General features: G+C 40.8%; 1 protein-coding gene across 3 annotated transcripts in view; it reads right to left on the bottom strand.

The window, feature by feature from the left end:
- The window catches only part of map2k5 (mitogen-activated protein kinase kinase 5), an 82,696-nt gene extending 56,581 nt beyond the window's left edge, over nt 1-26,115 (bottom strand). For 2 of the 3 annotated variants that reach the window (XM_082531531.1, XM_082531533.1), the window contains exons 1-4: nt 25,989-26,115; nt 2,054-2,171; nt 1,833-1,881; nt 950-1,017 (exon numbers count right to left, since the gene is read on the bottom strand). In XM_082531531.1, coding sequence (XP_082387657.1) covers nt 950-1,017; nt 1,833-1,881; nt 2,054-2,171; nt 25,989-26,035 — 282 coding nt within the window. In that variant the 5' untranslated portion in view covers nt 26,036-26,115. Of the gene's footprint in view, nt 1-949; nt 1,018-1,832; nt 1,882-2,053; nt 2,172-4,414; nt 4,429-25,988 lie in introns of those variants that run through there. The other variant, XM_082531532.1, reaches the window with a different exon arrangement.

The raw sequence follows: 26,115 nt of genomic DNA, 5'->3' as shown, positions 1-26,115 counted from the left end.
ACTCAGAATCCATCAGCTTTGACAAGACCTCCAACACCACAGGCTTAACTGCAGCCCCAAACCATGACGGAGCCTTCACAGTGTTTAACAGATAGCTGTAGACACTCACTGTTCTACCTTTAACCTAAACTCAACAAACTTTAAACAAATTTAGCTTCATCACTCCATAAGACCTGTTGCCACATATTTTCAGTCCATTTCTTGTGTAATTTAGGTTGTCACCTCTGGCTACCAGTGGCTGTTGTTGTTGTTTATCAAACTCATAATCAAGTAACTTTCATGAAAACCACACAATCACACTCTGTGTGTATGAATGTTATTACTCATACACACAGAAAGACTGTACGTTTGCGTATCTATCCTCTATCAGGTGCTTTTTATTTGCTGAATGCGTTTTGTTACAGATGCAGCAGTTGGTGACCTATTGTCCTTTGTGTCTTTTTTCCCACCCTTTTAAAAAAAATTCTCTGTCTCTTTTTTGCTTTACCTTTCTTCATGTTAATCTGACCCTCGCTTTCCCATGCCTTAATGACTTTCTGTGGACTTTCAGGTACTTTTCATCTACTGTAAATAATACTTTTAGGCCTACCACATCTTCTTTTGTTCTCCACTTGTTTAGTTTCTTCAGATTTCTTGACACACCTTGCTGAGATATGTGATTTTTGACTAATAGCTCAAAACAACAAACATCAGTCCTCTTAAAATGGTCAGGTAGGAAGACTGAACTGAAAACTAGTTAAAAAAAATAAAAAATCAGCCAATATCCTGACCTTCAGATAGCCTAGAGAATTATGCTCAAGAGCACTTTAAAGACTTACAAAGTCCAGCTTGTTGGAAACAAAATATAAAGAGGAAGCAAGGGTCGCTCAAGACTTTCGCACAGTATTCTAATTTGTGGATATTATGCCTGACTTGGTCAAAGTACTGCATGCAACATTTATGTACTCACATATGACAACATGGCTTTGAGTTCTTCATCACTTCTTACTGTGATTCTGTCTCCCACCTCATCTTCGTCTAAAAAAAACAAAAAACAAAAAACAACAACACAAAAACAAAAACAGTACAACTGTAAAAAATAAAATACTAATAATGGGGAAGGGGGGAAATCACAGAGAAAATTCAAAACAGATTTTTTTTGCAGTAACAAGTGTGGTATAATAAATATAAACAGAAGACACTGTAAAACAACACTTTTACGTATAATAAACATTTAATAGAATCAAGGCATGCAAACAAAAAAGCATATCATTCCATATTAAGTATTAATGCAATAGCAAAATTTGGGGAGCCAAAACATACAATCAAAATCATACAATAAAATATAATGTATAAAAGCACTCAGTAAGCAGTATTTATGTTTGTATGTCAATCAAACTCTTTGCACTCTACCCGTAAACAGGCTTGAATGGTGCCTATACCAAGAGGCTAAATCTTAATTTGATTGAATGAGAGAAACTTCAACTGTTCCTGTCAATCAATCAGTTAGTACAGTAGCTATGGCATGTCTGGATAAAACGCATGCTAGAGGTTAACACGAGTAGTAAAAAAAGGGAACAGAGAAGAGAGAAGCTAACACAATGAAAATGTGTGAAGCTTTTTACTCTCTCAGATAGATGAAGCCCGTTCAAGAGGGCTAGAGTCTAGCCCATGACAGCAGGGATCGGTTCTTACTCTCACACAGCTGCATGAGATCTCCTCTCCTTCAGACCAATCTGATAACTGATTACAAGTCCCTACATTACAGGGCTATTGTTTTGGTGTGTAAACACAGTCATTCAAAGCTTCCTCTTGCAGCATTACAGCAGTTCAACTCTAAAGCAGGTACTTACATTCAAAGGCCGTGACAGTGGCTTCAGGCATGACATCTCTGATTGCGACCTGTAATGTTTGACAGGGTGAATTAGGACCAGACAGCTAAGGATGGTTATTAGACTGACAGATATTAATGAGGCAGGGTTACGACACGCTGAGTCAGAAACAGTCCGTGTGTTTTTGACTTGTGCAGTGTGTCTGTGAGTGAAAAGTGATAGTTGGCATGAGGCAGACTCACGAGCAAGTCATTGAAGTTCAGAAGAGACGGACAGTCCACGGACGAGTCCATGTCTCCTGTCGGCGTTTTTATTCGGATCACTATCGCCTCGGTGTTCATTGCGCTGTCAGTATTTAACCTAAGTGAGAGCAATAAGAGGGAAGCTTCAGCCTCATAATAGTTGACTGGATGTGGAAGCTAACCAGCTAATTCCCTGCAGCAGTTTGCTAACGATACATGCTAGCATCCTGCTCAGTCCGGATTCTTGATTTAAGTGATGCGGAGCCTTTTTAAAAAACAAAAACGTTTTGAGGTCGGTCGCCGCCGACACCACAGTCAAGTCATAACCGTATGAAAGGCTTATCCCGAAGTGTGAACGTGTACACCACTGCTCCACGAGACAAAGTTTACACTGTACTAACGTAGGTGTTTAGCTGTATAGCTAGTTTTGAGGAAACTGCTACAACAGCGCTTCCGAATCAACATCCGCTCGTTGCCTTTTCAAAATAAAAGACTTGCACTATCTATATCAATCTGTCAAATTCTAAAAGGCGAAGTTTGAGAGAACGCTGCTATTCTTATGGATCTTATTTTGGGGTTTTTTTCCTATGTTATAAAATGAAATATACATACGGTTTAAAAAGTTTTTGTTTCTGCACTGAAAAGGAATTATTACCGCTTTTGCTGTAGATAACACTGACCTGAGATCAAGGTTGATAAGTTGAGTACAATACTGAGAATACAATAGATTTCTGAGGTATTATCGATAAATATTCCTTTAAAAACATGACCTTAGATCACAATTGTAAATGTTTCGTAAATGGCCCTCACTTACACGGAAATGTACTGCTGTTGAGATGAAAACCACCACAGTTTTTTAAAAAGTGTTTTTTTTCCCTCTTTCACTTGACATTAAAACAGCATTAGTATTTAAAGGTTTCCACTCTGCGCTCGCCATTAGCATATAATTGAGTGTAAAACAAAAGGGCTCTTAAAACCTGTGTTGATCGCGGCCCTGTGAGTGAACAGCTGCTCTGTCCACTCTATAAACAGCTCTGATTGCAGTTCATGGAAAAAAGACATTGATCCCTGAGTAAAGTGAAGTCTCTATCCTGTTCATTTACATTGCTCTACCCACAGACCTGATACCTAAGTCTGTTCACCTGGGTTCTGTGTAATGATAAGAAGTTGTTAAAGCCTGCTCTGTCTCCCCATGGCTCAAATTTGGCTATACAATACATGTGCCAGTTGAAAACAATTTCAGTGGTGGTGTGTGTGCTGTGCCGGCCATTGCACTAGGCTGGGTTTCATTGGCTCTTACAAAAAATGTCTCCATCCCATATTGGCCTGAGGATGAACTCCTCTATCAGTGATTACCATCTCACTTAAAAAGAAAAGGAAATGTAAAACACTGAATCTACCATATATTTATTTAATTGTCTGTACTTGAACCTTTAAAAAACACTCCCAGAGGGATGTTACGAGTTCATTGCATTGATCCTTCCTGATCTTACACCTGTACCAACAATTAGGTTAAAGACCCACTGATTTCCATGCAATGCTTGAAATTATTACTCCGCCTAATTGCAACTGGATACAAAAGGGGAAACACAAGCAAGGCCATCAAGCACTCGGATTAATGCCTCGACCAGCACTGACTTCTGATGAAAAGCAGAGGATCTATATGGCACTTTGTCAGACGTGCTCTCCCAGGACGTGACGTTAGATCCTTCTGCTTTAGGGACAACTAGGATGAAGCCCAGTCAGCAATCCGCATTATCAGAAATCAAACTCCTGGCTTAGCTGGGAGGGGAAAGTGGACGAGGAAGGCCAACATTCACTGTCTGGTAATTAAAAGCCGTTTTATCAGGCCTCCTCTTTCGCTCCATGCCTCTTTTCTTGCTATTGACAAGCTGCTTAGCGCAAAGAGAGCTCAGTTTGACTCTAAATATATGAAGCACACTTATTTAACTTTCTCAGCAAAGAGGGAAAAGCAAGTAAACAAGACAGCAACAAAACTGCCTGGCAGGATCGCCAAATTCCTTTCACTTTAGTTTTGTTTTCTTCTGTTTATTAAGAAATGCAGCCTTTGTTCACATCCTCTTTTTCTCTTGATGATTATTATTTCATTAGTCCGTGTCAAACATATTGGGCGGCTCGTTGTGTTTATTGATTAACGAGCCAAAGTCAGCACCGTCGTCTCTCGCTGTAATGCTGATATAGAAGATCTTGAAATGCTATTTGTCTACCCGTTAAGCATTGATCGTTCTCTGCTATATTGGCTGCTACTTGGTATCTTTCTATATCTAATGTGCCCCTTAAACTTAATTCGTAATTATTTAGAGTAAAAAATGTGAGCTTGTAGTTTGGGGCCTTATTTACCTTCATAGATCCAGCAGGGTGGGCTAAATATCACTGGCTTGGTCTCACAAATGTGAGCTGTGAGCTCAGCAAGAAAAACATGTCCCACCATCTGTTCCAGGGCCACGTCCCAACTCAGGTATCCAGATGCAAACCCTCCAGCTGAAATAGAGATGTGTCTCCTCAGCCTTGAAGCCTGAAGCCTGTTGTTTATTGATGCTGCCAGAGCCCCCGCTCAGATCGATACCATCTCACTCAGATGGGCCTTCACAACACGCAGCCTCCAAATTGAGGTCAGGATACGTAGACGGTTATGGCACTTCAGCAGATATGAATTGCCCGAGAGGCTGTGATCATTTGTTACCTCTTCCTTTAAAGTTCATCTCCAAGTTGACCTGTGATGAAGCACGAGGACTTTGTGAGTCACTGGTGGAAGAGTTATGAGGAAATGCACCAAGATGCGTATGAACTGACTGGAGAGAAATGGGTTGTGTGACTACCTTTCAGCTCCTCGAACTGCATACTTTTCTTGCCATTTCCAGTCTTTCAGATTCACCTCAGAGGGCCCCTTTTATGGCTGTATGTTGTTTCTGTTGTTTCTAATAAAGAGGAAATATTGGTGCCTTCCTGACCTGCTCATAGTGGCCACAGAAAAATTTATGGGGTATGTCTCCTTTAGTGAGGTAGCATCTGAGCTGAGCCCCACATAAATAACACATCACTAGTTCATCCAAGCTCTCTTGGCTTTTCTTTCATGCTGTGGTCAAATCATTATATTGAATGCAAAATATGACTTTTCTTTTTTTAATTAAAAATGCTCAAAGTGGTGAATCGTTTCCCTTTCATGTAACATTCTTGTAGTGAGCTGGCAGTTTCATCCTAGGAATTTGATTGTCCCAAAATTTTAGATGAAAATATCCTGAGTGTTCCCTGTGCAAACTCACCAGGAAACCCATCACTATTTTACTCTGTTCTTCAGTAAACCTCAAAATAAAATAGCATGGATTACCTATAATGTTATTTTATTTACAATGATCAGTATCTTCCTTCAAGCAAAGAGATATCTGTGTTCTGCATTGAATAATAAAGCAGTGGTTGGTGAAGTCTAAAATAAAAGTCCATATGGATGGGAATGCCGTTTGAACTGGAGAAGTGTGATCGGAAAGTAACAAAAAGAGGGAAGGTAGTCAGAGGGGACACTGAGGACAGCTACGAATATCTGGGAATTACGAGGAGGCCGCTAGGAAAGCTGCAACTACCAAGTACCTGCAGAGATTAAGGCAAGTCCTGAGAAATCAGCAGAATGGAAACAACAAGACCTGATCAATCAACACAGATACCCCGATGGGATAAGAAGCTGACCAAAGGAAGAGATAGAAGCCACTAATGTCAAGACAAGGAAGCTCCTTACCATGCATGGAGGGTTTCACCGAAAATCCAGCACCCTGAGACCGTACCCTAAGCAGAAAGGTGGCCGGGGACTAGTGAGTGTCAGAGCCAGTAGAAGAGGAGCAAGAGAAGAAGCATCATGGAAGGACAGGCTCCTGCACAGTGTGTACAGTATGATCAGCAGACAGAAGACGTGGCTGACATCCAGAAGTCCTACCAGTGGCTGGACAAAGCTGGACTGAAAGACAACACAGAGGAACAAATCATGGCAGAACAAGCTCTCAGCACAAGATCCATAGAGGCTGGGGTCTATCACACCTGGCAGGCTGTGTAAAGATGCCCCTGAGTCAATCCACTATATAACAGCAGGGTGCAAGATGCTAGCAGGAAGGGCATACATGGAATGCCATAACCAAGTGGCCGGCATCGGAACATTTGTGCCAAGTATGGCCTGGAAGAACAACCTGACGTGGTAGTGGTAGACAAGCAGAGGCAGACGGCCATATCAGATGCAGATATACCAAGTGATAGCAAAATTAACAAGAAAAAACAAGAAAAGCTGGAAAAATACCAAGGGCTGAGAGAGGAACTTGAGGATGGATGGATATCGTCTGATAATGATGATAATATTGGCCAATATTAGCTGTTTGCCAGTCTAGATGACACCCTTCATCATGTTAAGTGTCGACATTGCATAAAGTTTACTTTGCATAGTTAGTCCACCGGAGTACATTGTACATTGAAACTTTCCTTTTGGGAATGCTAAAAAATAACTAGCTGATTCAAGCAGAGTCGAGGGGAGTGTGAAAAAGTAAATAAATATTTGCAAATGTTGGTATCGGGCCGAAAAATCCTATATCGTTCAGGCTATAGTAGCATTTTCCTCCAACGTGTAGTGTCCACATATATATTAAGGAAACATGTTATTTTTGTTTGTTTGTAGTCAACACAGATACCACCACAGAGAGTTCTGGGGGGAAAGTAATGTAAACAAACAGTAACTAAAAGCATTCACAATAGAATAGCAACAACAGCTACACTGTAACTGTATATACATGTGCATGCACATGTGCATGACTGTGGCCAGAACGCGTGACCTCTCTCTAACCACACATTGCTCTGGTGAGGAGTGTCAGGTGGCCGGTTTGTCAGCTGAAATATTCATCAAACAGATCAACGGAAAGTCTGGCTGGCTTTTCAACTGACAACTGCGGCTCAATAATTGATAGAGGAGCAACTGAGTGTTTGTGGGGGTCCTTCTCTTTCTGTAAGTGATGCCTCTGACCTTTGTTGTGTGAAAGAACTCATCACGGCGAGCGAGCATGTGTCATATAAAGACCGACGCATTGAACTAAGCAATGAAAGTAACAAAGGAAATAAATGCTACGATGAAAATGATAAATTCATTGGTTTGGTTTTGTGCTCACACTGAATAATATCTCTAAGTGCCTTTACTGTCTGTGTATGAGCAATTGAAAGCTCAGTAATTAATTTAATTTTCAAAAATAGTCTCTAACCTGACTTATGACCTGCCACGATTGGAAAACATTTCTTGGTAGAATCAAATCAAATTCATATTAACATGTTATTGTGCTAACAGTATGTGCACTGACAACATGTCAAGTGGGCCATTGTCACTCACTTAATACTAGTCGTTCACAGCAGATGACAAACCCAATACTGTGGTGAATCAGTGGAAAGCTGTAGTGACATTGGTGTGTGTGCTGGCCCTTCCTGCCAGGTGACTAATGCATTACTGCCTGTAACATAAAAATTAATAAACATCTTTAACATTATTTGACTGGGGACAAAGTAGCATGCATTAACTGTGCTACAGGTGGTTAAATATGTTATATCTGAATGTAGCTTCATAATTCTTTTGCTAAGTAAATACAATAAGAATACAATGAAGCTGAAGTTTGTTCTCATGGTTTTATTAGTCTTCATATTTTCTCATTTCACTATCGTTTTTATTGACAGTCTTTGTGTTTCATCCAGATGTTAGTACAACTTTTATGAACCATATCTGATTATTTTATGAATTCTATTGTTCTACTAATTCTACGCAATAACTATGACCATAAATATCAGGTTATAGTTGTGGCACACATGCACTGTCTGTCACACATTTTTTTCCTGTGCAAAACTGAAAAATAACAAATAAAAATAACTAGCAAAAAAAGAGAAAAACATTATTACTATGCACATATACTGCTGAGTTATTTTCTTTGTGGTAATTTTCATCATATTTGCCAAAATCTGCAAAGCTTGTGATTCTTTGGTAACTCTTAAATTTCACAAATGGTCATAGCATTACACAGGCTAATAAAAAGCCGTCCCTTTGCATGCATTTGATGCAATCCAGACTTTAGAAAAGTGCACGTCCTTGAGAGCCGGCAAAAATGTGGGACATAGTCTCTAGAAGTGGGACGGAAGGGACAAGCAATACAAATGCTGTGCTGTCCCACATAAAGAGGGACGTCTGCTCTGTTATTGTGAGTGAAAGTGTTCAGTGTTACCATCCTTAAAAACATTTCTGTGTGTTTTCTGGCCCATCGTGGCTTCCGATGTGCAAAGGGGAGATTCATGTGTAAAAATAAATATGTACGATTGCTGTCTTGCACAATCGTACATATACTAGTTATGCATTTATTGCTTCTGGATTACTGTAATTCCTTAGTATCAGGATGTCCAAAAAACTCCCTGAAAAACATTCAATTGATCCAAAATGCTGCAGCAAGAGTCCTGACAGGGACTAGAAAGATCTTTCGCCTCATGTAAAAGGTCCTCAATAACTAGAGAGCTTCTCGTCCCTGAGCCTGGTTCTGTCAGAGGTTTCTTCCTGTTAAAAGGACGTTTTTTCTTTCCACTGTCACCAAACTTGCTCATACGGGGTTGTTTGATTGTTGGGGGTTTCTCTCTATTATAGTAGAGTCTTTATCTTACAATGTAAAGTGCTTTGGGTGATTGTTGTTGTGATTTGGCATTGTGTGAGTAAAACTGCATTGAAATGAAATGAAGTGAACAAAAGAGGATAGCATTCACACTCTTAATTATTTATCACTTACATCTTTTTTTTTAAACTATATCCTGCTAGTACATTTTGTAATAGGTCTCTGATGACTGTTAGCTTGCTGCCTGCTGTCCTTACTGTAAACTGATTTGCAATGTTTTTTTTAATCATATTTATAGTTTGATAGGTATAACACCAGGTACAGTACGCCCTGTGGTACTACTGCTAACAGCAGATTTGTGTTTGTTTGTTTGGGGGGGAGTTGGCTCATGATAGGAATATAATCTTTCTGCTGAGATAAGATCTGTGTTTGTTTCTGTGTGTTTCTGTGTGTGTGTGTAAGTCCCGCATGGTAATAAACAGCTGGCTGGAAACAAGAGCACAGATTTGAGCTCAGTTTCTTATAAGACGCAAGACAGATTATACCACTGCTATGCTTGCCAGTAATTTGCACTTTTTTTTTCCAGGCAGACTATTTCAGGCCGTTAGGATCAGCCGTCCAGTTGAACAGCTGAGCAAACACTTTCAATGGCTCATTGACTGATGAGCTTCCTTGCATTTTTTTTTTCTATTGCAGGTGAAACTCAGAGATGCGTCTTGGATACATGTGATCGCATACATACGGTAAAGTACGTCTATCTGTAAGCTTAAATCAGTGCTCAGTAACACAGATTCATTTTGTACCATTCACCATAACAGATGAAATCCACTGAAGATGTTTGAACTAAGCCTAAATGAGTACAAAAAATGACTATAATTATGCCACTGAGAAAATATTTAAATATTTTATAGGTAATAGCAATAAGACTGTCCTTGATCTGCAAAGAATGCCCACAAAGAACCTTAAAATATCTGACTGCCTGTTTCATGTTTTCACCAAAAAATAAAAAATACAGCGATTCTTTCATTTCTAAAGTTGTATTTGGTGGGCATTTAATAACCTCAGCTGTTTCCTCATATACTTAATGAAAGTTTGGAGACATTTAATATTTAATGTCTGATAGAGTCTTTCAGATGATCAAGGATACATCCAAAATGTGCTTTTTTTCAGGGAAATACATGAGTGTTTATCAGCCACTGCTGTAGCCATCATCATTGTTGGGTTAAATCTGCGTGCGTGAGCGCGAACGCGTGTGTCTGTGTGTGTACATGCGTGCGCTCGTCCACACAGCCTCATTGTGGGTTACAACAAAGCCCTGGAAATACAACCTCCAGGGGTCTTACCTGGATGTGGGGGGCCCCCACTTTTTCATTAAAAATTGCAATCCTGCAGCTGAGGCTCCGTTACACCACAATGTGCCAGAATTATGCAAGGACAAACATATGCGACCTGGACCCAACCTTCAAATGTGCCCCAATAGATAGATCTTTTGCTCTTCTCTATTTTACAACAAGTTTGAATGCAAATTGATGCAGACCGCTTCCAAAGAATCTGTGGGACATGTGGGGGGTATTGTTGTTGGCCTTGCCGTGCTGTTTTCACAAGCGCTTCTTTAAGTATTGAAAAGTCTTCCTGTTTAAATGGATACTAGAATTTACAAATCTGTGAAGAGGGGTTACAGGTCTTTTTTCCCCCCTGAAAATCATGCTTAACAATAACTAGGAAAACCGTACAATAAGAATAACACCTATATCCTTTTTTTTCTTTGCTGTTTAATTGCAACATATCTTTTGTCTCTTTCTCTCCATGTTATGTGCAATAAACTTTGGATCAGTCCATTCCCTGGATTATCATTATGATTTTGCTGGGAATGTGAGAGCAAGGTATTGAGGACTGGTAATTGAAGTGTCTGAGACCAACCTGCTCTATTGAGATTTGAGAGCAAAGTAGCAATGTAATTACAGGTCATAAGTTGAGCACCTCGGAACCGCAGCGGGTACGGGCAGAGCTGAGCCTGTCAACCACTCTGACATGCACAAATACACACACACACACACACACACACACACACACACACACACACACACACACACACACACACACACACACACACACACACACACACACTTTTTTCACTCAAAATCGAGTAACATTACAGCGCGTGTTGTACGACCATCCACAGAGCATGGCTGCATAGTCCCAAAGCAGGAATTAGAGTTTTTCAATGGTTGCAGCCTTCAAGTTCATCCATATAATACTGCCCCCCAGTGGCAAAATGAGAAACTACTAATGCACAGAGTGTTATGAGGTTCAACTGAAAGGGTGCTTGCTAATTAGTAGGACCTTACCCAAGAGTTACCCAAGAAAATAAAATGGTTCAATAATCATTTAAAAATAATAATAATAATAAAAAGGCATTTTACATTCTGTAGATTAACCAAATTGTAGGATGAGTGATTCTGAAAGAGTAAGTGGTTTGTAATTGATTCGGACACATCCTCTCTTTGGCGAGACCGGCCCGGGGTGAGTCCAGCATTGCGCACCGTGCACCCCCCTCCATCCCCCTTCGCTTGAGTCATTTGTTATCACCTCATGGCTGCACTGGGCAATTGGCCGAGCTCCTCCAGGGTCGAAGGGTCAAGCCTTTAAAAGGGAATTACTTCATTGACACAATAAGAGATGACATTTTATTTGACATCTTACCACCACTTCACCCTCCCCCTCACCCCTCACTAACATCCAGCCCCCATCCTGCATCCCAACTGCTCCCCGGGGAGCACTGGATCTGTGTGAATGTGTGCAGGCTGGCTGGTGCATCCTTGTTCAGTCATTTTTTGCTTGTTTTTACTCTTCCAACAGAATCCATTGGATCTTTTTTTTTTTTTACTGAAAAGCCTCTGATATTCTGACCTAATTTTAATCATAATCTGAACATCCCAATAGAAATTAATAGTAACATGTATCTGTGATTTCAGGTATCATACCTGTATCTAGTGTTTTCAATCCATTCTGCTATGCCTGCGCTTGTGTCACTGCATCCCTGTCAGGTGTATTTAGAATGAATAGACTGCAGATGTTACTTAGGATTCAGGCAGAGACCCGAGGCCTCGGTTTGTGTGTGTTTATGTGAAAGAGCGAGAGAGACAGTGAGTGAGCGAGTGAATGATTGACACCAGACACGTGTGTTGCACTCAGGGGGATCGGTAGGGGCCACGCAGCCAGTCTGGCAGGTCATTATCAGTGTGTCATGCAGTGGCATGACGGCTACTTCCTCTGAGACAAAACACACAACACACACCAACTCCTTTCCCTGAGTCACTGAGGAGTGCCTATCCAAGCCAATCGATTGGGCGATCAATTGGGGACCAACTGGCAATCCCCTGCAATCAATATGCCCCTTGTTGCATGGCTCCAGAAATGCCACAATGGCTGTGGCACTTAATTAAGTTGTTAATTGCTGTGTTAAGCTTTCTCAGGTACCTTCCCCAGACAGTAATTGAGAGTGGCTGGACAATTCGGCTATCGGCAGCACTTTGCTAAATTTAATCACAAATCCAAGTAACGACAGAGGGTGTAATAGAAAGAGCCAAACAGCAGCAATGGTGTCAGTGCAGCCTGTTGCAGTCTGACTTCTGTAGGGAAAACATAATGCGGGACTGTTTCCATTGAACATGCTGTTAATTGCACAATGCAGACATCTGGATGATATCATGCAGCTGTGTCGGCACACGCCAGTCAGCATTCTTAGGGATGATTTGGTTTGTTGTGCGCAAAAAAGGCAGTCTCTCCACAGGGTAGATAAAATGTAGGTTATTTCAAACATTTTTAAAAGCTAAGCCTCAATAAAACTTCTATCTCTGATGTTTAATTTTAAGATGCCTCCCAGGTAATATGATCAAGAGTGAAAGATCCAGCGCGATTCGAGCTCTCAAAACACAGTCGGTCTCCTCACACTCTCATGTTAATATTGCAAGCATGTTTACAGCCTGGTTACAAAAAATGTTGTTGTTTTTTTTTACCTCTACGTAAACTCTGTTAGTTTATCCTATTATTGAAATTATATGGGGGTAAATCCTTAAAGACTTAAAGCTGGGATATCAAACTCATTTAACATCATGGGCCACATACAGCACACCGCTCTGAGGTGAGCCAGAACAGTGAAACTCTCCTTTTCTGTCCGCATGAAGACATTTACATTTAACAGAAAAGAGTAGAGTTAGAGTTAAAAGTCAAAAGTCCTCCTTGCCCTCCTTCACATTTTCCAAAGTGGTGCACTGGGTTGGATTGGAGTCTTTGCCGGGCCGATTCTGGCCCCCAGGCCATGTGTTTGGCATCCCTGTCTTAAAGTAAAAGGCTGCCAGTTTCTTAACTTAACTTTCAACTTGTGACCTCATCATCTACATGTAAACAGGGTCTCAGTTACCCACACCAATGGAATCAGTTTTAAGCTAAAATGTTGTTAATGCATCTCCCACCAACGCAGTTTTGGAAAGTTGAATAGGTGTTTTTGCCACAAACACCTCCCCTTGTTGCAGTCTCTTTTGTTGCTGCAGAGGAAACGTGTTGACAGCTGAACAGGATCCAGGCTCTACATGTTTTTGCTGCCATTTTCAAAAGTTTGGAGTCATTAGTGTGATTCCCTTACATGAGTTTACAACGTTAAAACAAAATAAACTGACAACCAGTGTTGGTCAAGTTACTTGAAAACAGTAATTAGTTACTAATTAATGATTACTTCTCCAGTTACTTTACTGATTACTTATTTTCAAAAGTAATTAGTTACTTTATTACTTAGTTACTTTTTAACAACATGATACACAAGCTGAATAGTTACAAATCAATATTGTATTTTTTCTGCATAATCCATCATATAAAATCAAATAATCAAATGAAAAAGTCTCTTTTTAAAAACTTGTTTTATTAGTTTTAATCTTTTAACTGTATGCACATTACATCAAGCAAAAATTAAATTATGTGCAACAGTCTTTGATTGAAGAAATTGTTTAACATTTAAACCTATTTTCTGCATATTCCAGCATATAAAATAAAATAACATTTTTTTTTGTTTACACTCACAAATAGATGCAAGTAAAACACAGCAAAAAATAAAATAAAATCAAAGATTCAGCAGCACTAAGTCCTGTCAGTTATCTAATTTCTCTTTTTAATAGTAATCTGTTACTTTACTCATTACCTGATTTAAGTGATTATATTACAGTAACGCGACATTATATTTGAAAAAAAGAAATCTAACCCGACCAGTTTACTGACCAGCTGAGGTTTTCTAGACTCCAGTATTATGCAGGGATATATGCTGAAGTGTGGAGTTGCTCAGCTCAAACAGAGGGAATCTGCATTTGAATGTCCTTTACAGTAATTATACAATATCAGATGCTCCTGGTAACACACTGGGTCAACTTTAGAGAAACACCTTTCACCTGTTTTCTGTGTGTGCTGGGGTTTTGTTTTGTTTTTTCACAAAAGTGAACTAATTTAATACAATATTGATGTTCCTGCAAGAGTTCTGTAATAAAATAAAACACTCAACCCCCCACGCAGGCCTTTATCCCTCACCACGTGCTTAAACTGCCTCCAACCAGTGTGGGGTTTCAAGGGAGCCAGCCCACTGCTGACTGGCACTTTTATGGCGTTATTAGCACATATCCCACTGTCTCGCCGCCTTTTGTAGCCTAATCCCATTATGTTCAGCACTCAAATGGAATTCAGATGGAATGGTGTCGTCCATTTTAAGAAACGACTCCAAGCGCAGCGGGCGTCTCCGTTCTTATCCCGCTTTGCTGGGAAATTAGAGCTGCACAGGCAGGAGCCTAAAGCGTATCAAATCATCATTACCAAAGAGGAGCTTTAACCTCACACAAAGTGCAAACATTTCTCACTTCTGGAGAGAGAGAGAGACCTGGAAAGTGCTGCCGCACAGCTCCTCGGAGATTTGGTAAGGCGTGCTGGGGCGTAGTGGAGCAGGAAAAGTGGAAGCAGTGCTATGACAATGAGAAACAACCACTGCAGCTTTAGGCTCTGTGAACAGGCTTGCCATTGATTAAAACAGCAAGGTGTGCAATAAAGTGCAAGGCAAAGTGTTGCCTTCCATATGGACCCCCAGACCCTTAGGCTCTGGCCACCAATTGGGCCTTTCTGTCTGCTGCTGTTCCCACTTTCCTCCTTTCTGCTTCCCCTTCTCTATCCCTCGGTCCCCAGATGGTAAAAACAATTTTCCAGCCCTCTGTCTCTCTCCTCTGCTGCCCGCCACTCTGCAGCCACAAAGGGCCCTGGCCGTGATTCAACCGTTTACTCCAGTAATTAACAGCACCCATACCACAACAATTACAGTCACTAGGCTACTACACTCCAGATATACACTCTCTCACTCACACACACACACACACACACACACAGTCTTAACTGTGTCACAGTGAAGGGAAGGTAATAGCTGGAAGCTGTAAAAATAAAATCAAAATAGTATTAACAAAAAAAAAAAAAGGTGAGAACAACATGCTGGCACTACAGCAATGATTACCTCATAATTAGACGAGACAAAGCTCTCCCCCTGTCTAGTGGCAAAATGCTGTAATTACTGGCATGACAGAAAATCAAAGGCTACTTTGTAAGCAGCAGGAAAAATTAACATTTTAGGCCCCGGAGCTGCATGTCCTGATTAGAAACGTATTAAATCAATGCATTGCTAACTGCCGGACATAAATACGTCCCCTCCTGAAGGGGCCTATAATTGCGAGAGGAGGAATAAAAAAAGAAAAAAAAAGTGGGGTTCAATTTCACAGGGATGTGGCATTAATTGTAATGGCAGTATTATGTGGCAAATGTACACCGCCTTTGTTATGAGATGCTGCACTAAAAGCAGCGATTTTCTCAAATGTGTTTTTAGGTTGAAGATCAAAGTGTGTTTTACATAAATTGGTGGAGGGCCCCCACCCGACCCCAGATGCGGTGCCCCGTTCACAATATTACAGCGCACCAAAGCAATAGCATTTTTCCTCTAAATCCAATCTGTTCAGGGCCATCAGGATACTGTACTTTGCTTCATTCTTGGAATCTAATTGATTACGGCCTTTGTTTGACTTTATAGAAATGCCATACGTAGGCTGGGTACAGGTCCATATCTTTCTCTTTGCAATGACATTTCCTAGAGTTTGACGCGTTTTAATGTGTTTTGTTCCTTTCTGTCAGGCCCTGCAGGATGACTCTGTTAAAAAAAAATAAATTAAATATAAGAGTCTGTCTCATATTATTTGAATCAAGGTTAAATGTAGCCATCAGTGAAAAAAACTCAATATAAAGCCAGGTTTAGCAATACAATACAATACTAATTCGTGAGCTGTAGTTATGCTTTTATACTTTTTCCATAACAAACTTTTTGATTTGTTAACATAATGTTTGCTTAATATGACAAATTTGAAAGCCCGTTCGTTGCTAACCAGTGCTGTGCTACTCTAAATTATGATTTCGGGGTATATTTTGTCATTTTCAATAATTATTTTAACACAGTTCATTGGGCTAAAGATTGAAATTAGAGGATAAAAACAGTATTGATCCTATCGCGTTATTATTATCGATTCAGTACCAATAGCAGCATTAGTATCGATAATAGGATGGATCCGCCCACCTCTATTGCTCAACCCTCCAACATAAAAGTCAGCTCCTGGGCTGTGACCCAGTTAGTTCCTGCTCCTGTTTAAACTGATAAAAGCTACCATGGTGGGAATGCTGATCCCTACCATCTTTAACATCCCCGCGATGGTCTTCTTGGGAATACATCTAATTACTTCACATCTGTATTTATTTGATCCACGTGGAATTCTTCCTTCTGTCACCAGTGCTGAGCTGTGCCAGCTTGGGCTAACAGTGATTCATCTAAGTGACACTTCTGGCGCGGAGTCACATCAACCAAGCTCCAAAATCAATAGGGGGAAACACGGGGGTGACGGGGAGGAGGAACATTTTCCCTTCTTCCTCTTCTTCTTCTTCTTCTCAGCAAAACTGTCATACATAAAAATCAAGCATCGTAAATAAAGCAGTCTTGCGCTTGCAGGTTTGCTGAATCAGAATGGTAGCTGAAGGGGGAAAAAACCCCACACACTACACAACAAACAAACACAACTGCGACACATTTTGGGAACTTCGGTTCACAGCTCAAGACGTAGCAGATGTGCCGGTTTCACGTGCAGGAGCAGCCTCTGGTGACCTCTGTTGTACACAGACAGCAAGTGAACTGCAAACAGTTGGAGTCTGAGCAATGAAGCAGCTACTCTAAAGCACTCCGAAACAAAGCTGCATAATTAAGATATCCGAATGTTTAGAAAATACGAAGTGCTCCATATGGCTCCACAAAACATGTGTGCACATAATCCAAATTAACGATTAAAAATGGCCCGTTTTAAGTTAATTGATAATTGCTCTCATTAATAGGTTGAATGCAGTCTGAAGTCCACTAGCAGCCTCTAGAGTTTGCAGTGTTCTTTACACCGCATAAGATAAGGCCAACCCTGAGAGTTCCACATAAAGGAGCAAAATGAGCATGCATTTGTCTAACTTGTCGTTATATTAAATGTTAGCAGTGCCCATTGTGTGACAGTGTTTTATATGCGCCACAAAGAGGCCACAAAGCAGAAAGTGATATGTGACTCGATTGATGAGTTGCTTTCTCCTCCCCAGTGAGTCCTCAGGTATCAGGAAGCATCTCCTGCATGGGGCACCACAACTTTAACACACTGCTTTCCTCCAAAACAAATAAACACACTGAAGTCTCAGAAAATAAATATATAAATAGAATAAAAATCTATATCTTCTCAGTAAAGGCTTGAAGGTGAGGGCTGCTCCAGGCCAAGCATTAATATACTGTTAATTTAAAACAAATGTACATCGTAGTGTTGATATTTAAACACAACTTGGGGAAAAACCCCCACAAAAAAAACAAAAACAGGACTTTAACTTCTTAATTATTCTTGTTCACACTGCATTTCCCATGCACACCACCGCCTTAAGTGCAAATAAAGCCTCCCATCTGTTTGTAATTACAACTACATAATTTCAGTCGTTGTGGCTGATCATTTTGACTGCACATTCGATTAAAACTAGTGCAGCGATGGGCAGATAGTAGGAAATGTAGAGGACCGAGGCTCTGGGTGTAAAAGAGGGACCGAAAATCTACAGAACTGATCTTTGCACGCGCCAACAGGGTCAACAACATCAAATCCTTTATAGTCCACTTTCCATAAGCACCCTCAGAAATTACAGCATTGCAGTAAAAGCTTTTTCCACGAGCTTGTGTGACCCCGTTTGTTTGCCAAATCCACCACCCCCACCCCAAAAAATAGATTTGATGCAGGAAATTTTAAACCTCGCGTCTGTGCGCTCTCGTCATGTCTTATTTCCCTGTGGTGTCCGTGGAATAGGACAAGCAGGCTGCATAGCAGGCTTCTTCAATAAAAGGAGCTGGGAAACGCCATGTAACGCCACTTTTCTGCATCTCTAACGACATTATGAACCCTGGGGCAATGGTGAAAGCTAATGATGGGAGGATGATGGCAACGCAGTGTTGCCATAGAAGCCACTTTCCAGTGGCTTGCCAGATGTTAAACATCTAAATGTGCATTGATCAGTGACAGGATGGCCCATAGAGATTTCTTCATTTGCCCCAAAGAAAAGCGAGGTTCGAGTGCTACCAGTTTAACAGGAACCGAGCGAAGCATAAATGATACGAGTTCATTTAATTACATATGTAACATCTAGTCTCAATTAATTCTGTGAGCCTGCAACATGATTCCACTGGCAAGGGTTACATCAGACGAAGCAATTAACAGGAAATGCACTGCAGAACGGCACACCCAGGCACAAAAGGGAACAGAATTGTGTTTTTGTTACTTCAGAAGGCATTGAGTTGAAACTAGCCATACATTTCGACCAATTCTTCAACCTGAAATTTGGTTGTTTGCATATAGAGCTTGCTAATGTCCAAACACATGCAGATATAAACTTGTTTGAACCTCTAATAAGGTTTCAGAGGCCTCTTTTTCATTGCAGGTAGATTCCTGAGCATACAACTGTGCGGTTGGTGAAGAGATATTCCCGAGTTTTCCGAGGAGGTGAGCAGCATCTGATCAGTGCTCAGTCACACCCATGTCCCCCTAACATCTTCATTTGATTTGGTGGCAAAGAGGACTGTGTGCTTTTTAGGACACACAGTGACACGTCCTCCATCAAAACTCAGACAATAGTCATTCATAATGGCAGCTCCCCCGAAAGTAAGTCAATAGCATCGGGTTTATCTGCTCCCAGCTGACTCCGGACCAAAGAGCCCGACAACAGCAGCTCGGGTTACCATCAAACTAATTTTCCCAGCTACATACAAGATGACAACAACGTGGCAGGGCACTGCCCAGCAGACACGAAACAAGCAATTAACCCAACTATCACCCTACAATCATGAACTGACTGTGGAGTTAGCTGGTTTCCGTACCCATTTTGGCAGCAGAGCCTTTTGGAAGGAAAGCAGGGAACATCTGGTGGAAGCAGACAGGGGCTGGTGCTACACGATGGGAGAACAAGTGCCTGAAAGCTTCATTATGTCCCAGCTGTTGGGCTTGCTGTTACCCTCAGCAAAGAAACAGCCTCGGCAGGATGATGTTCCTGGCAAGTATGCTGCAGATTATTTGAAGCGAAGACCCTTTTTATGTGGCATTTTTTAAGAGGAGAACAGGGAGGTAGCTACGGCTACTTTCACTTCCCAAGTCCTAATCCTCACTTAATGCCTTCAGACAAAATGCAGAAATGGAACAGTCCCAGTGCTTTGTTCAAAAACATTACACTGTAGGGGTGGCAGTGGCATCATACCCCACATAATAGTACTGACTGAAATACTCCCCTATTTCCTAAAAACAGTAAATGCAACCCCATTACCTCATATTACTGTAAAAATTTCAAAAATATCTTTAAAAAAATACTATAAGCTCAATTTAAATTTCATGACACTAACCCATATCAAGTCCTTAAACCCTAATCATGGTGAGACACCTCACAACAGCTGGTTAGATTAACAGGCAACGGGTTTAATGACAGGTCAAACAATCAACATGTAACCGAAGTGCAGATTTTGGTTTTAATTAAAGGGATTGACAAAAATATCACATTGACCGTTTAGGATTTGTGTATTATGTAATTTAACATTCCTTCTTCTTCCACTTCCATCTCCTCGTTGGCTGTGGAAGTGGACCTGCTGCTGAATGCTCACCTGTTCCCACAACCTCATAATCTGGACCCTCACTGAATACTCACTACTCCAGTCATAACCCTGTGGACCCAAACCGCTCCTGGACATCTGCTTCTGTAAAATCAAGCAATCTGGACCAGTCGCTTCTCATCTTTGTGGACAATTCTCCACGACCCATGCATTCTCCCAGAGCTCTGTTAATGCCCTTTGTTAAGTTACCTTTGTGTGAAATACTTCTTTGTGGAAAAAATCAGGAGCGGTCTGCACTGGTTCTGGGTTTGGGGTCAAAGATCTGGCCACAGTCATGCCTCATATAGTACTGCGTTACCTTACACTGTAATCTAACGTTCAAATCAGACTTCAACAATGGTGATGGATCAGTTTGATAGTAATATAGGACTAAACAAACATAAATTGATTGTAACTGTAACCAGCTCACTTATTTTCCTTATATAATAGCTCAGCTGCCGTTTTTCTCATTTCCGCAGCTCTTAGAGCCCGTGCACAGACTCTGATTCGGTTCTCAAGTCTTCTGTTCCTGCTTCTCAGCAAAAGAAACTCCAAGACCAACATGAACAGTTCAATTTCACACAGCACACAAGTAGAAATGCAAACATGGCAGTGATTCAACATAGTAAATCTAAGGATGAAAAAGAACAGAAGATCCTCAAATAAAAGCTGAAGGTACTAAAATCCCATGCAGATTGTTTGACTTAAAATACTCTGTGGTGCTGTCATTGTTCAAAACACATCGATCTAACTGTAAAATAATATCCCTGCAAGGCTGAGATTGAATTTAAATAGCCCCCCCCCCCCCCCCAAAAAAAACAAAACAAAACAAACAAACAATGATTGCATTCTCTGTCTTTTCCTAAACACTCCACATTGTATGTTACTCGCTGAGGTCAAGGAAAGAGAATTCAGGACTGCAACTGCAGGAAAATACATTGTAGCCTTTGTAACTAAGAGAATACAAGTACAGTATTTGTTAGTCTGGCAAACTTAATTATCTCCTTTTCTTTCTTAAAGGATGACCCATTCATCAGGATCTTAAGGACATAAGAAAGGAAGCAATGAAGCACAATTTCTCAGCATTTAGAGAATTCAACCAGGACACAGCTGCTACTTTCACGTCATTTCAATTGGTAGGGAATCTTCTCAAGCAAAAAGACTGTCACGGGGAGGGGGTTTGTCAGTCTGAAGATTGTGAGGGCAAATTGTTTAGCAAATTAAGAATAATATGTCTCAACATGAAAGAGCTGAGAGTTAGAGGATTTCATTATATACGGTACATAACAGCATTAAAAGAATCAAAAGAAGAGAAATTTCAAGGCCAAAAAAACCACGACTAATGAATCGCTGTGACCCTTCAGGGAGCACTGCATTAAAATCAGATACAATTCTGTAGTGGGAGTTACTGTAATGCTGAAAAACGCATCCAAAATATAAGTTAAAAATCGACAATGCAAAACAAACAAACAAAAAAGCCCAGATATTAGTATGATCCATTTAGGATGGATGGCACAGGTCTGAACCATGTATGCAGATGATGTAACCTTGCTTAAATAAAGCCTCGCTTATTTAAGCAAGACAACCCACATTCTACTTTCATGTCAACAGCATACAAAAGAGCCCTCGTGGCCAAAGTCAAAGTCGTGGCTTAACCAAAATTGGATGTCTAATCACATAACTGGAAAAGTTAAAACTCACTTTTTTCATTTCTTCCACGATGTCTTTTGTCCTGTCCCCTCACCCCCAAGCAGTTCTGGCTGATGACTCCCCCTCCCTGAGCCTAGTCCTGCTGAAGGTTTCTTCCTTTCAAAAGAGAGTTTTTCCTTCCCACAGTCACCAATTGCTTGCTCATAGGTGTCCTCTGATTGCGTGGGACTTTCTCTGTATTATTGTATGGTCTTTATCTTAGTGTATAAAGCTCATTAAGGCCATTGTTGTTGTGATTCGGGGCTAAATAAATAATAAAAGAATTGACTTGATGTGAATCAACGTGAATCAACATTTAAGCACCATGTCTCAATACAGCCTATCTGTGAAACTGTGAACTTAATGTATTTTTGCCGTGCAATAAAAAGTATAGTTCTCAACTAATCTTGTATACTGGTTCTCAGAATCAGGCTTTACACGTTTACATGTTATTGCATTTAAACCACCTTTTCTTTCAGCCTCAGATGGTGTCTAATGATTAATTCCCAAGTATCCCAAATTTTTATTTGTTGCTCAAAACTTGAGGAACTATTCCTCATGTATTAAGTTAGGACCAAAGTGAGGCCAGGCACGCGCCATTGAGGCCAGCTGTTCCAAGTTCAAAGGCTGCAGTGTAAACTTAGATGCAGTATCTACCCCCTCCACATTTCTGACTTTTGTTATTTCAGCTTCTTTGCAGCGCACACTGGCAGCAGCAGAAACTCACTCTCTCAGGTTGGACAGCTTGTTCAAGTCGAATGCTATTAGTTCTGGGTCAGAGCCCGGGCTTTCTCTACACCCCAACAACACCTTTTCACCAGGCAGGGATTCCAGCCACCATTAATCAGAGCGGTGACAGCCCATGGATGTCAGTAAATATGTTTCCCTCACCGCCTCCTTTTCCGCCACTTTTCTTCCCCACTCTCTCCCCTGCGCTTTTCCGCTGTGTAACATTGACTTTTTATTAATTATAACAAAGGGTTTAACAAAGAAACTTCCCCGCACGAGACAGAAAAACAGATATTTGTGCTCTTAAGTGCAAAGTTTGGCTTCGGGAGACAAACTGAAGCATATTGGCAGAAAAAGCAAGTAGTGCCAAGGAGCAGAAAATTGCTTCGAGGCACAAAATTAAACTTTTTTCGCTCGTTTCCTTCTACACCAAACATTCTCTCACAGCTAGCTTGCATCTGAACATTTTATATGCATGTTTTTTTCTTCACTGAACATAAGTGTTGGCCAGGTGCTTTTGAATGAACCGTCTACTCAGTTGAGGGAGTGTGACAGTTTCCTCTCCTGCATAGGGTGGCACAGCTGACGGGGGAGCGGGGGATGAGTGCTGGCTAGCTTTGCACGCAGGGTGACGAGCAGGCAGAGGGCCAACAGCAGCCAGTTGGAGAAATGGGTGCCCATCTCTGCTGGCATGCAGTTCTGGGTACCTGCTGCTGTCCAGAGACAGCTGTAGCGTAGCCACCCATGGAAGTGCAATCAGGTTGGAGGCGTCTGAGCGCTGATAATAGCGCGGTCTGCGCTTTTCTTTACAGAGAGAGGCAGACAATGAACGTGTGGAAAGAAGTCGGGCAGGAGCCAGAGATGGGAGAGAGTGAGTACATGACAGTGAAGGGGATGAAAGTAGGGCTGCACGATTTTTTTAAATCGTTGTCATTTGGAAATGAGATCGCACATAAGTATGAATCGAGATCGCGATTTTCTAACGATTAATCGTGCAGCCCTAGATGAAAGATTAAAAAATAATAATACAGGGTTCATACGCCTTTTTCAGGGTCAAATTCAAGCACTTTTAGGCACTTTCAAGGTCCCCTTTCAAGCTTTTCCAGCACATGAGAACAGCACAGGGATAAACCTGCAGGTCTGACAGCAGGTGTGTCACTCAGCGTTTACACTGCAATCTGCCTTTGGTGGCTTTTTTGCAGCAACTGTCACATTCACTAGTAGAGCTGACACACAAAACAAAACAAAACAAAACAATGACTACACTACACACTAACTACACAAGACAACACACTAACTTGAGACTCCAAACACGGTAAACCTCACAAATTTCTCATATATCAAAACCGCCTCTCTCTCTCTCTCTCTCGCCGGTCACTCCTAAAACGTCCCTCTCTTCCCAAACAACCAAATGCCACATGTTGCCATATCATTTTTTTGATTGGTCGACATGGTACATTTTTCCACCAATAGGGAGGGAGTGTTTTTTTCTTTTTTCACCAATGACTGTTGTCACTACCCGATCCGTACCGGAAACCCGATCGGTACCCCGCATGCGCAAATCTTACGTCACTTCCTCTCTTTGTGACATTCAATATATTTGAATGATGCGGTTAGCGCCCAGTTAGCTCCTAGCATTTCTCAACAGCTCTGCCTCCTTTTCGACTGCCCGGGACATTTAAACAATGGATAATCCGTATACAAAGAAATTCATGCTTTTCTCCTCAACAGAGAGCGTCCCCAGATTGAGCAACAGCGCCGTAAAATAAGAAGAATGGCACAGACAAGCATAAACACACTCGACTATCGCTAAATCAAATTTAACACACGTTTGTAATGACGCTAATTCAGTTTATAATAGGGTTTATTCGCTCGGTCAGCAGGTGGCGGTATCCTCGTACACTGGGGAGTACACTGCCATTAAACGAACAGAAGAAGAAGAAAACATCTGCACATGCGCAGTACGGATCGGGTAGACCCGATTTGTAGAGAAGGGTCTTTTTTTTTTCTTTTTTTTTTTTTTACTTTATTTATCACATTATAGACATACAGTCAGGTAAAACAGGGATCACATAAAAGATAACATTGTGGTAGTACAATGAGGAACAGAAAGAGTGACAAAGACAGTGAGACAAAAGTGAGTACAAAAAATAAAATAAATTAAGGGGAACATAAATAAACAAAAGTTTGCAAGAGCCAAAATCAAGTTAGCAGTTTCAATCGGTTACAGATGTTAACAGTCTTGAGAGCCTTCGTGTTTTTTGATGAGGAGATTGTCCTTATATATTGTGCAAGTTGCATTTTTAATACAAGAAGTTCAGGCTTTCTGCCGAGGACTTTGCTTTTGTGTATATGAAATTTTGCCAAAAATAAAACCAAATTTATAAAAAAGAAAGCATCATTGTCCTTGTCTTTAAAATTATAATAGCCAAAGATAACATCCTTATAGTACAGTTGAAGATTAGGGAGAACAAAGTCAGTAATAAACTTGTGGAAATCCTTCCAGAATTTACACGTAAATTTACATGACCAAAACAGATGAGAAACTGTTTCAGGTTGCTCTTGACAGAAAGTACAATTTACATTTATTTCAGCCATAAATTTGGACAAATATTGTTTGGTAGGGTAAAACTTATGAATCAACTTAAAAGAAATCTCTTTAATTTTGTTTGTCAAGAAAAACCTTTGTGGTAAAGTCCAAACTTTTTTCCATTCAATATCTGTTACAAAATTGGCCCAATAAAATATGGCTGATGGAACAGAGACCATTGCATCCTGAAAGAGAGATCTTATTTTGGTATTTATAGACTTATGAGAGGAAAAGCAAACATTGCCAAGAGAAGAATGTAACACATCCGGGGGAGTGACCTGTAGTGGAGCAAGCTCCACAGTGGCTGCAGCCAGGTGCTCTTGGATTTGTACGGTCAGACTTTACACATGCGCAGTAAGGATCGGGGAGTCCTGATCCGTAACTATCTTTTTATTTTTGTCTACATTGTACTGAAATGCTTCATTATTGCAAACATTTTAAGATATACTTGTTATTCTTAACATCTTAACAGATACTCTAACCTGTAACTATCGTAAAACACTACGACCGGAAGTAGAAACCTTTCGCGCATGCGGGGTACCGATCGGGTTTCCGGTACGGATCGGGTAGTGACAACTGTTGTTTTTCACTCAAGCGTGTTTGCTAGCGCTCTCCTTAGAAAATGCCGTTTTAACAGTTTCTTCCCGGAGTAAACACCACTGTTTTATTAAAAACAAAAATCACTGGTTTTAGGTGGCCTATCAACACAATTTAAACACTGGTGTATAGTTTGAAGTCCGCACGTTTCACCCAAGTTGAAATGGAGACTCTGGGTCCGTTGACCCCAGAGGGTTAATCAGAAAGCCTTAAGTTAGCTAGTTATGTATCAGGCTAATGTTTAAAGCTTTCACTTGAGCAAAGTAACTGATATCACTGCTAAGTAATGTTAGCTAAGTTCACAGCATATTCCATAATAGCGCTGCCATACTGCATCACACTCAGTGCATTTCAGTCATTTCTCCAGCGAGTTTGATAGCTAGCAAAATAATCATAATTTTTTAAAAATAGCATGTGTAACGTACACGTACTGGAAAATTATTTACTAGGACTCACCTATCATGCGACTGGAGAGCGCAAACTCCGCCATTGTTGTTTTCCATCAAACACTCATTAAAACAGCACCCTACAGGTATGTTAGCCACTCATACCTATACAAATTTTGCCTCTACATTTTGCGACT

Source organism: Aulonocara stuartgranti (assembly GCF_965226115.1).
Source record: "Aulonocara stuartgranti genome assembly, chromosome: 1".
NCBI classification, from domain to species: domain Eukaryota; kingdom Metazoa; phylum Chordata; class Actinopteri; order Cichliformes; family Cichlidae; genus Aulonocara; species Aulonocara stuartgranti.
Note: the sequence above shows the minus strand (reverse complement) of the source record. Positions and strands in the feature narration are given on the sequence as shown.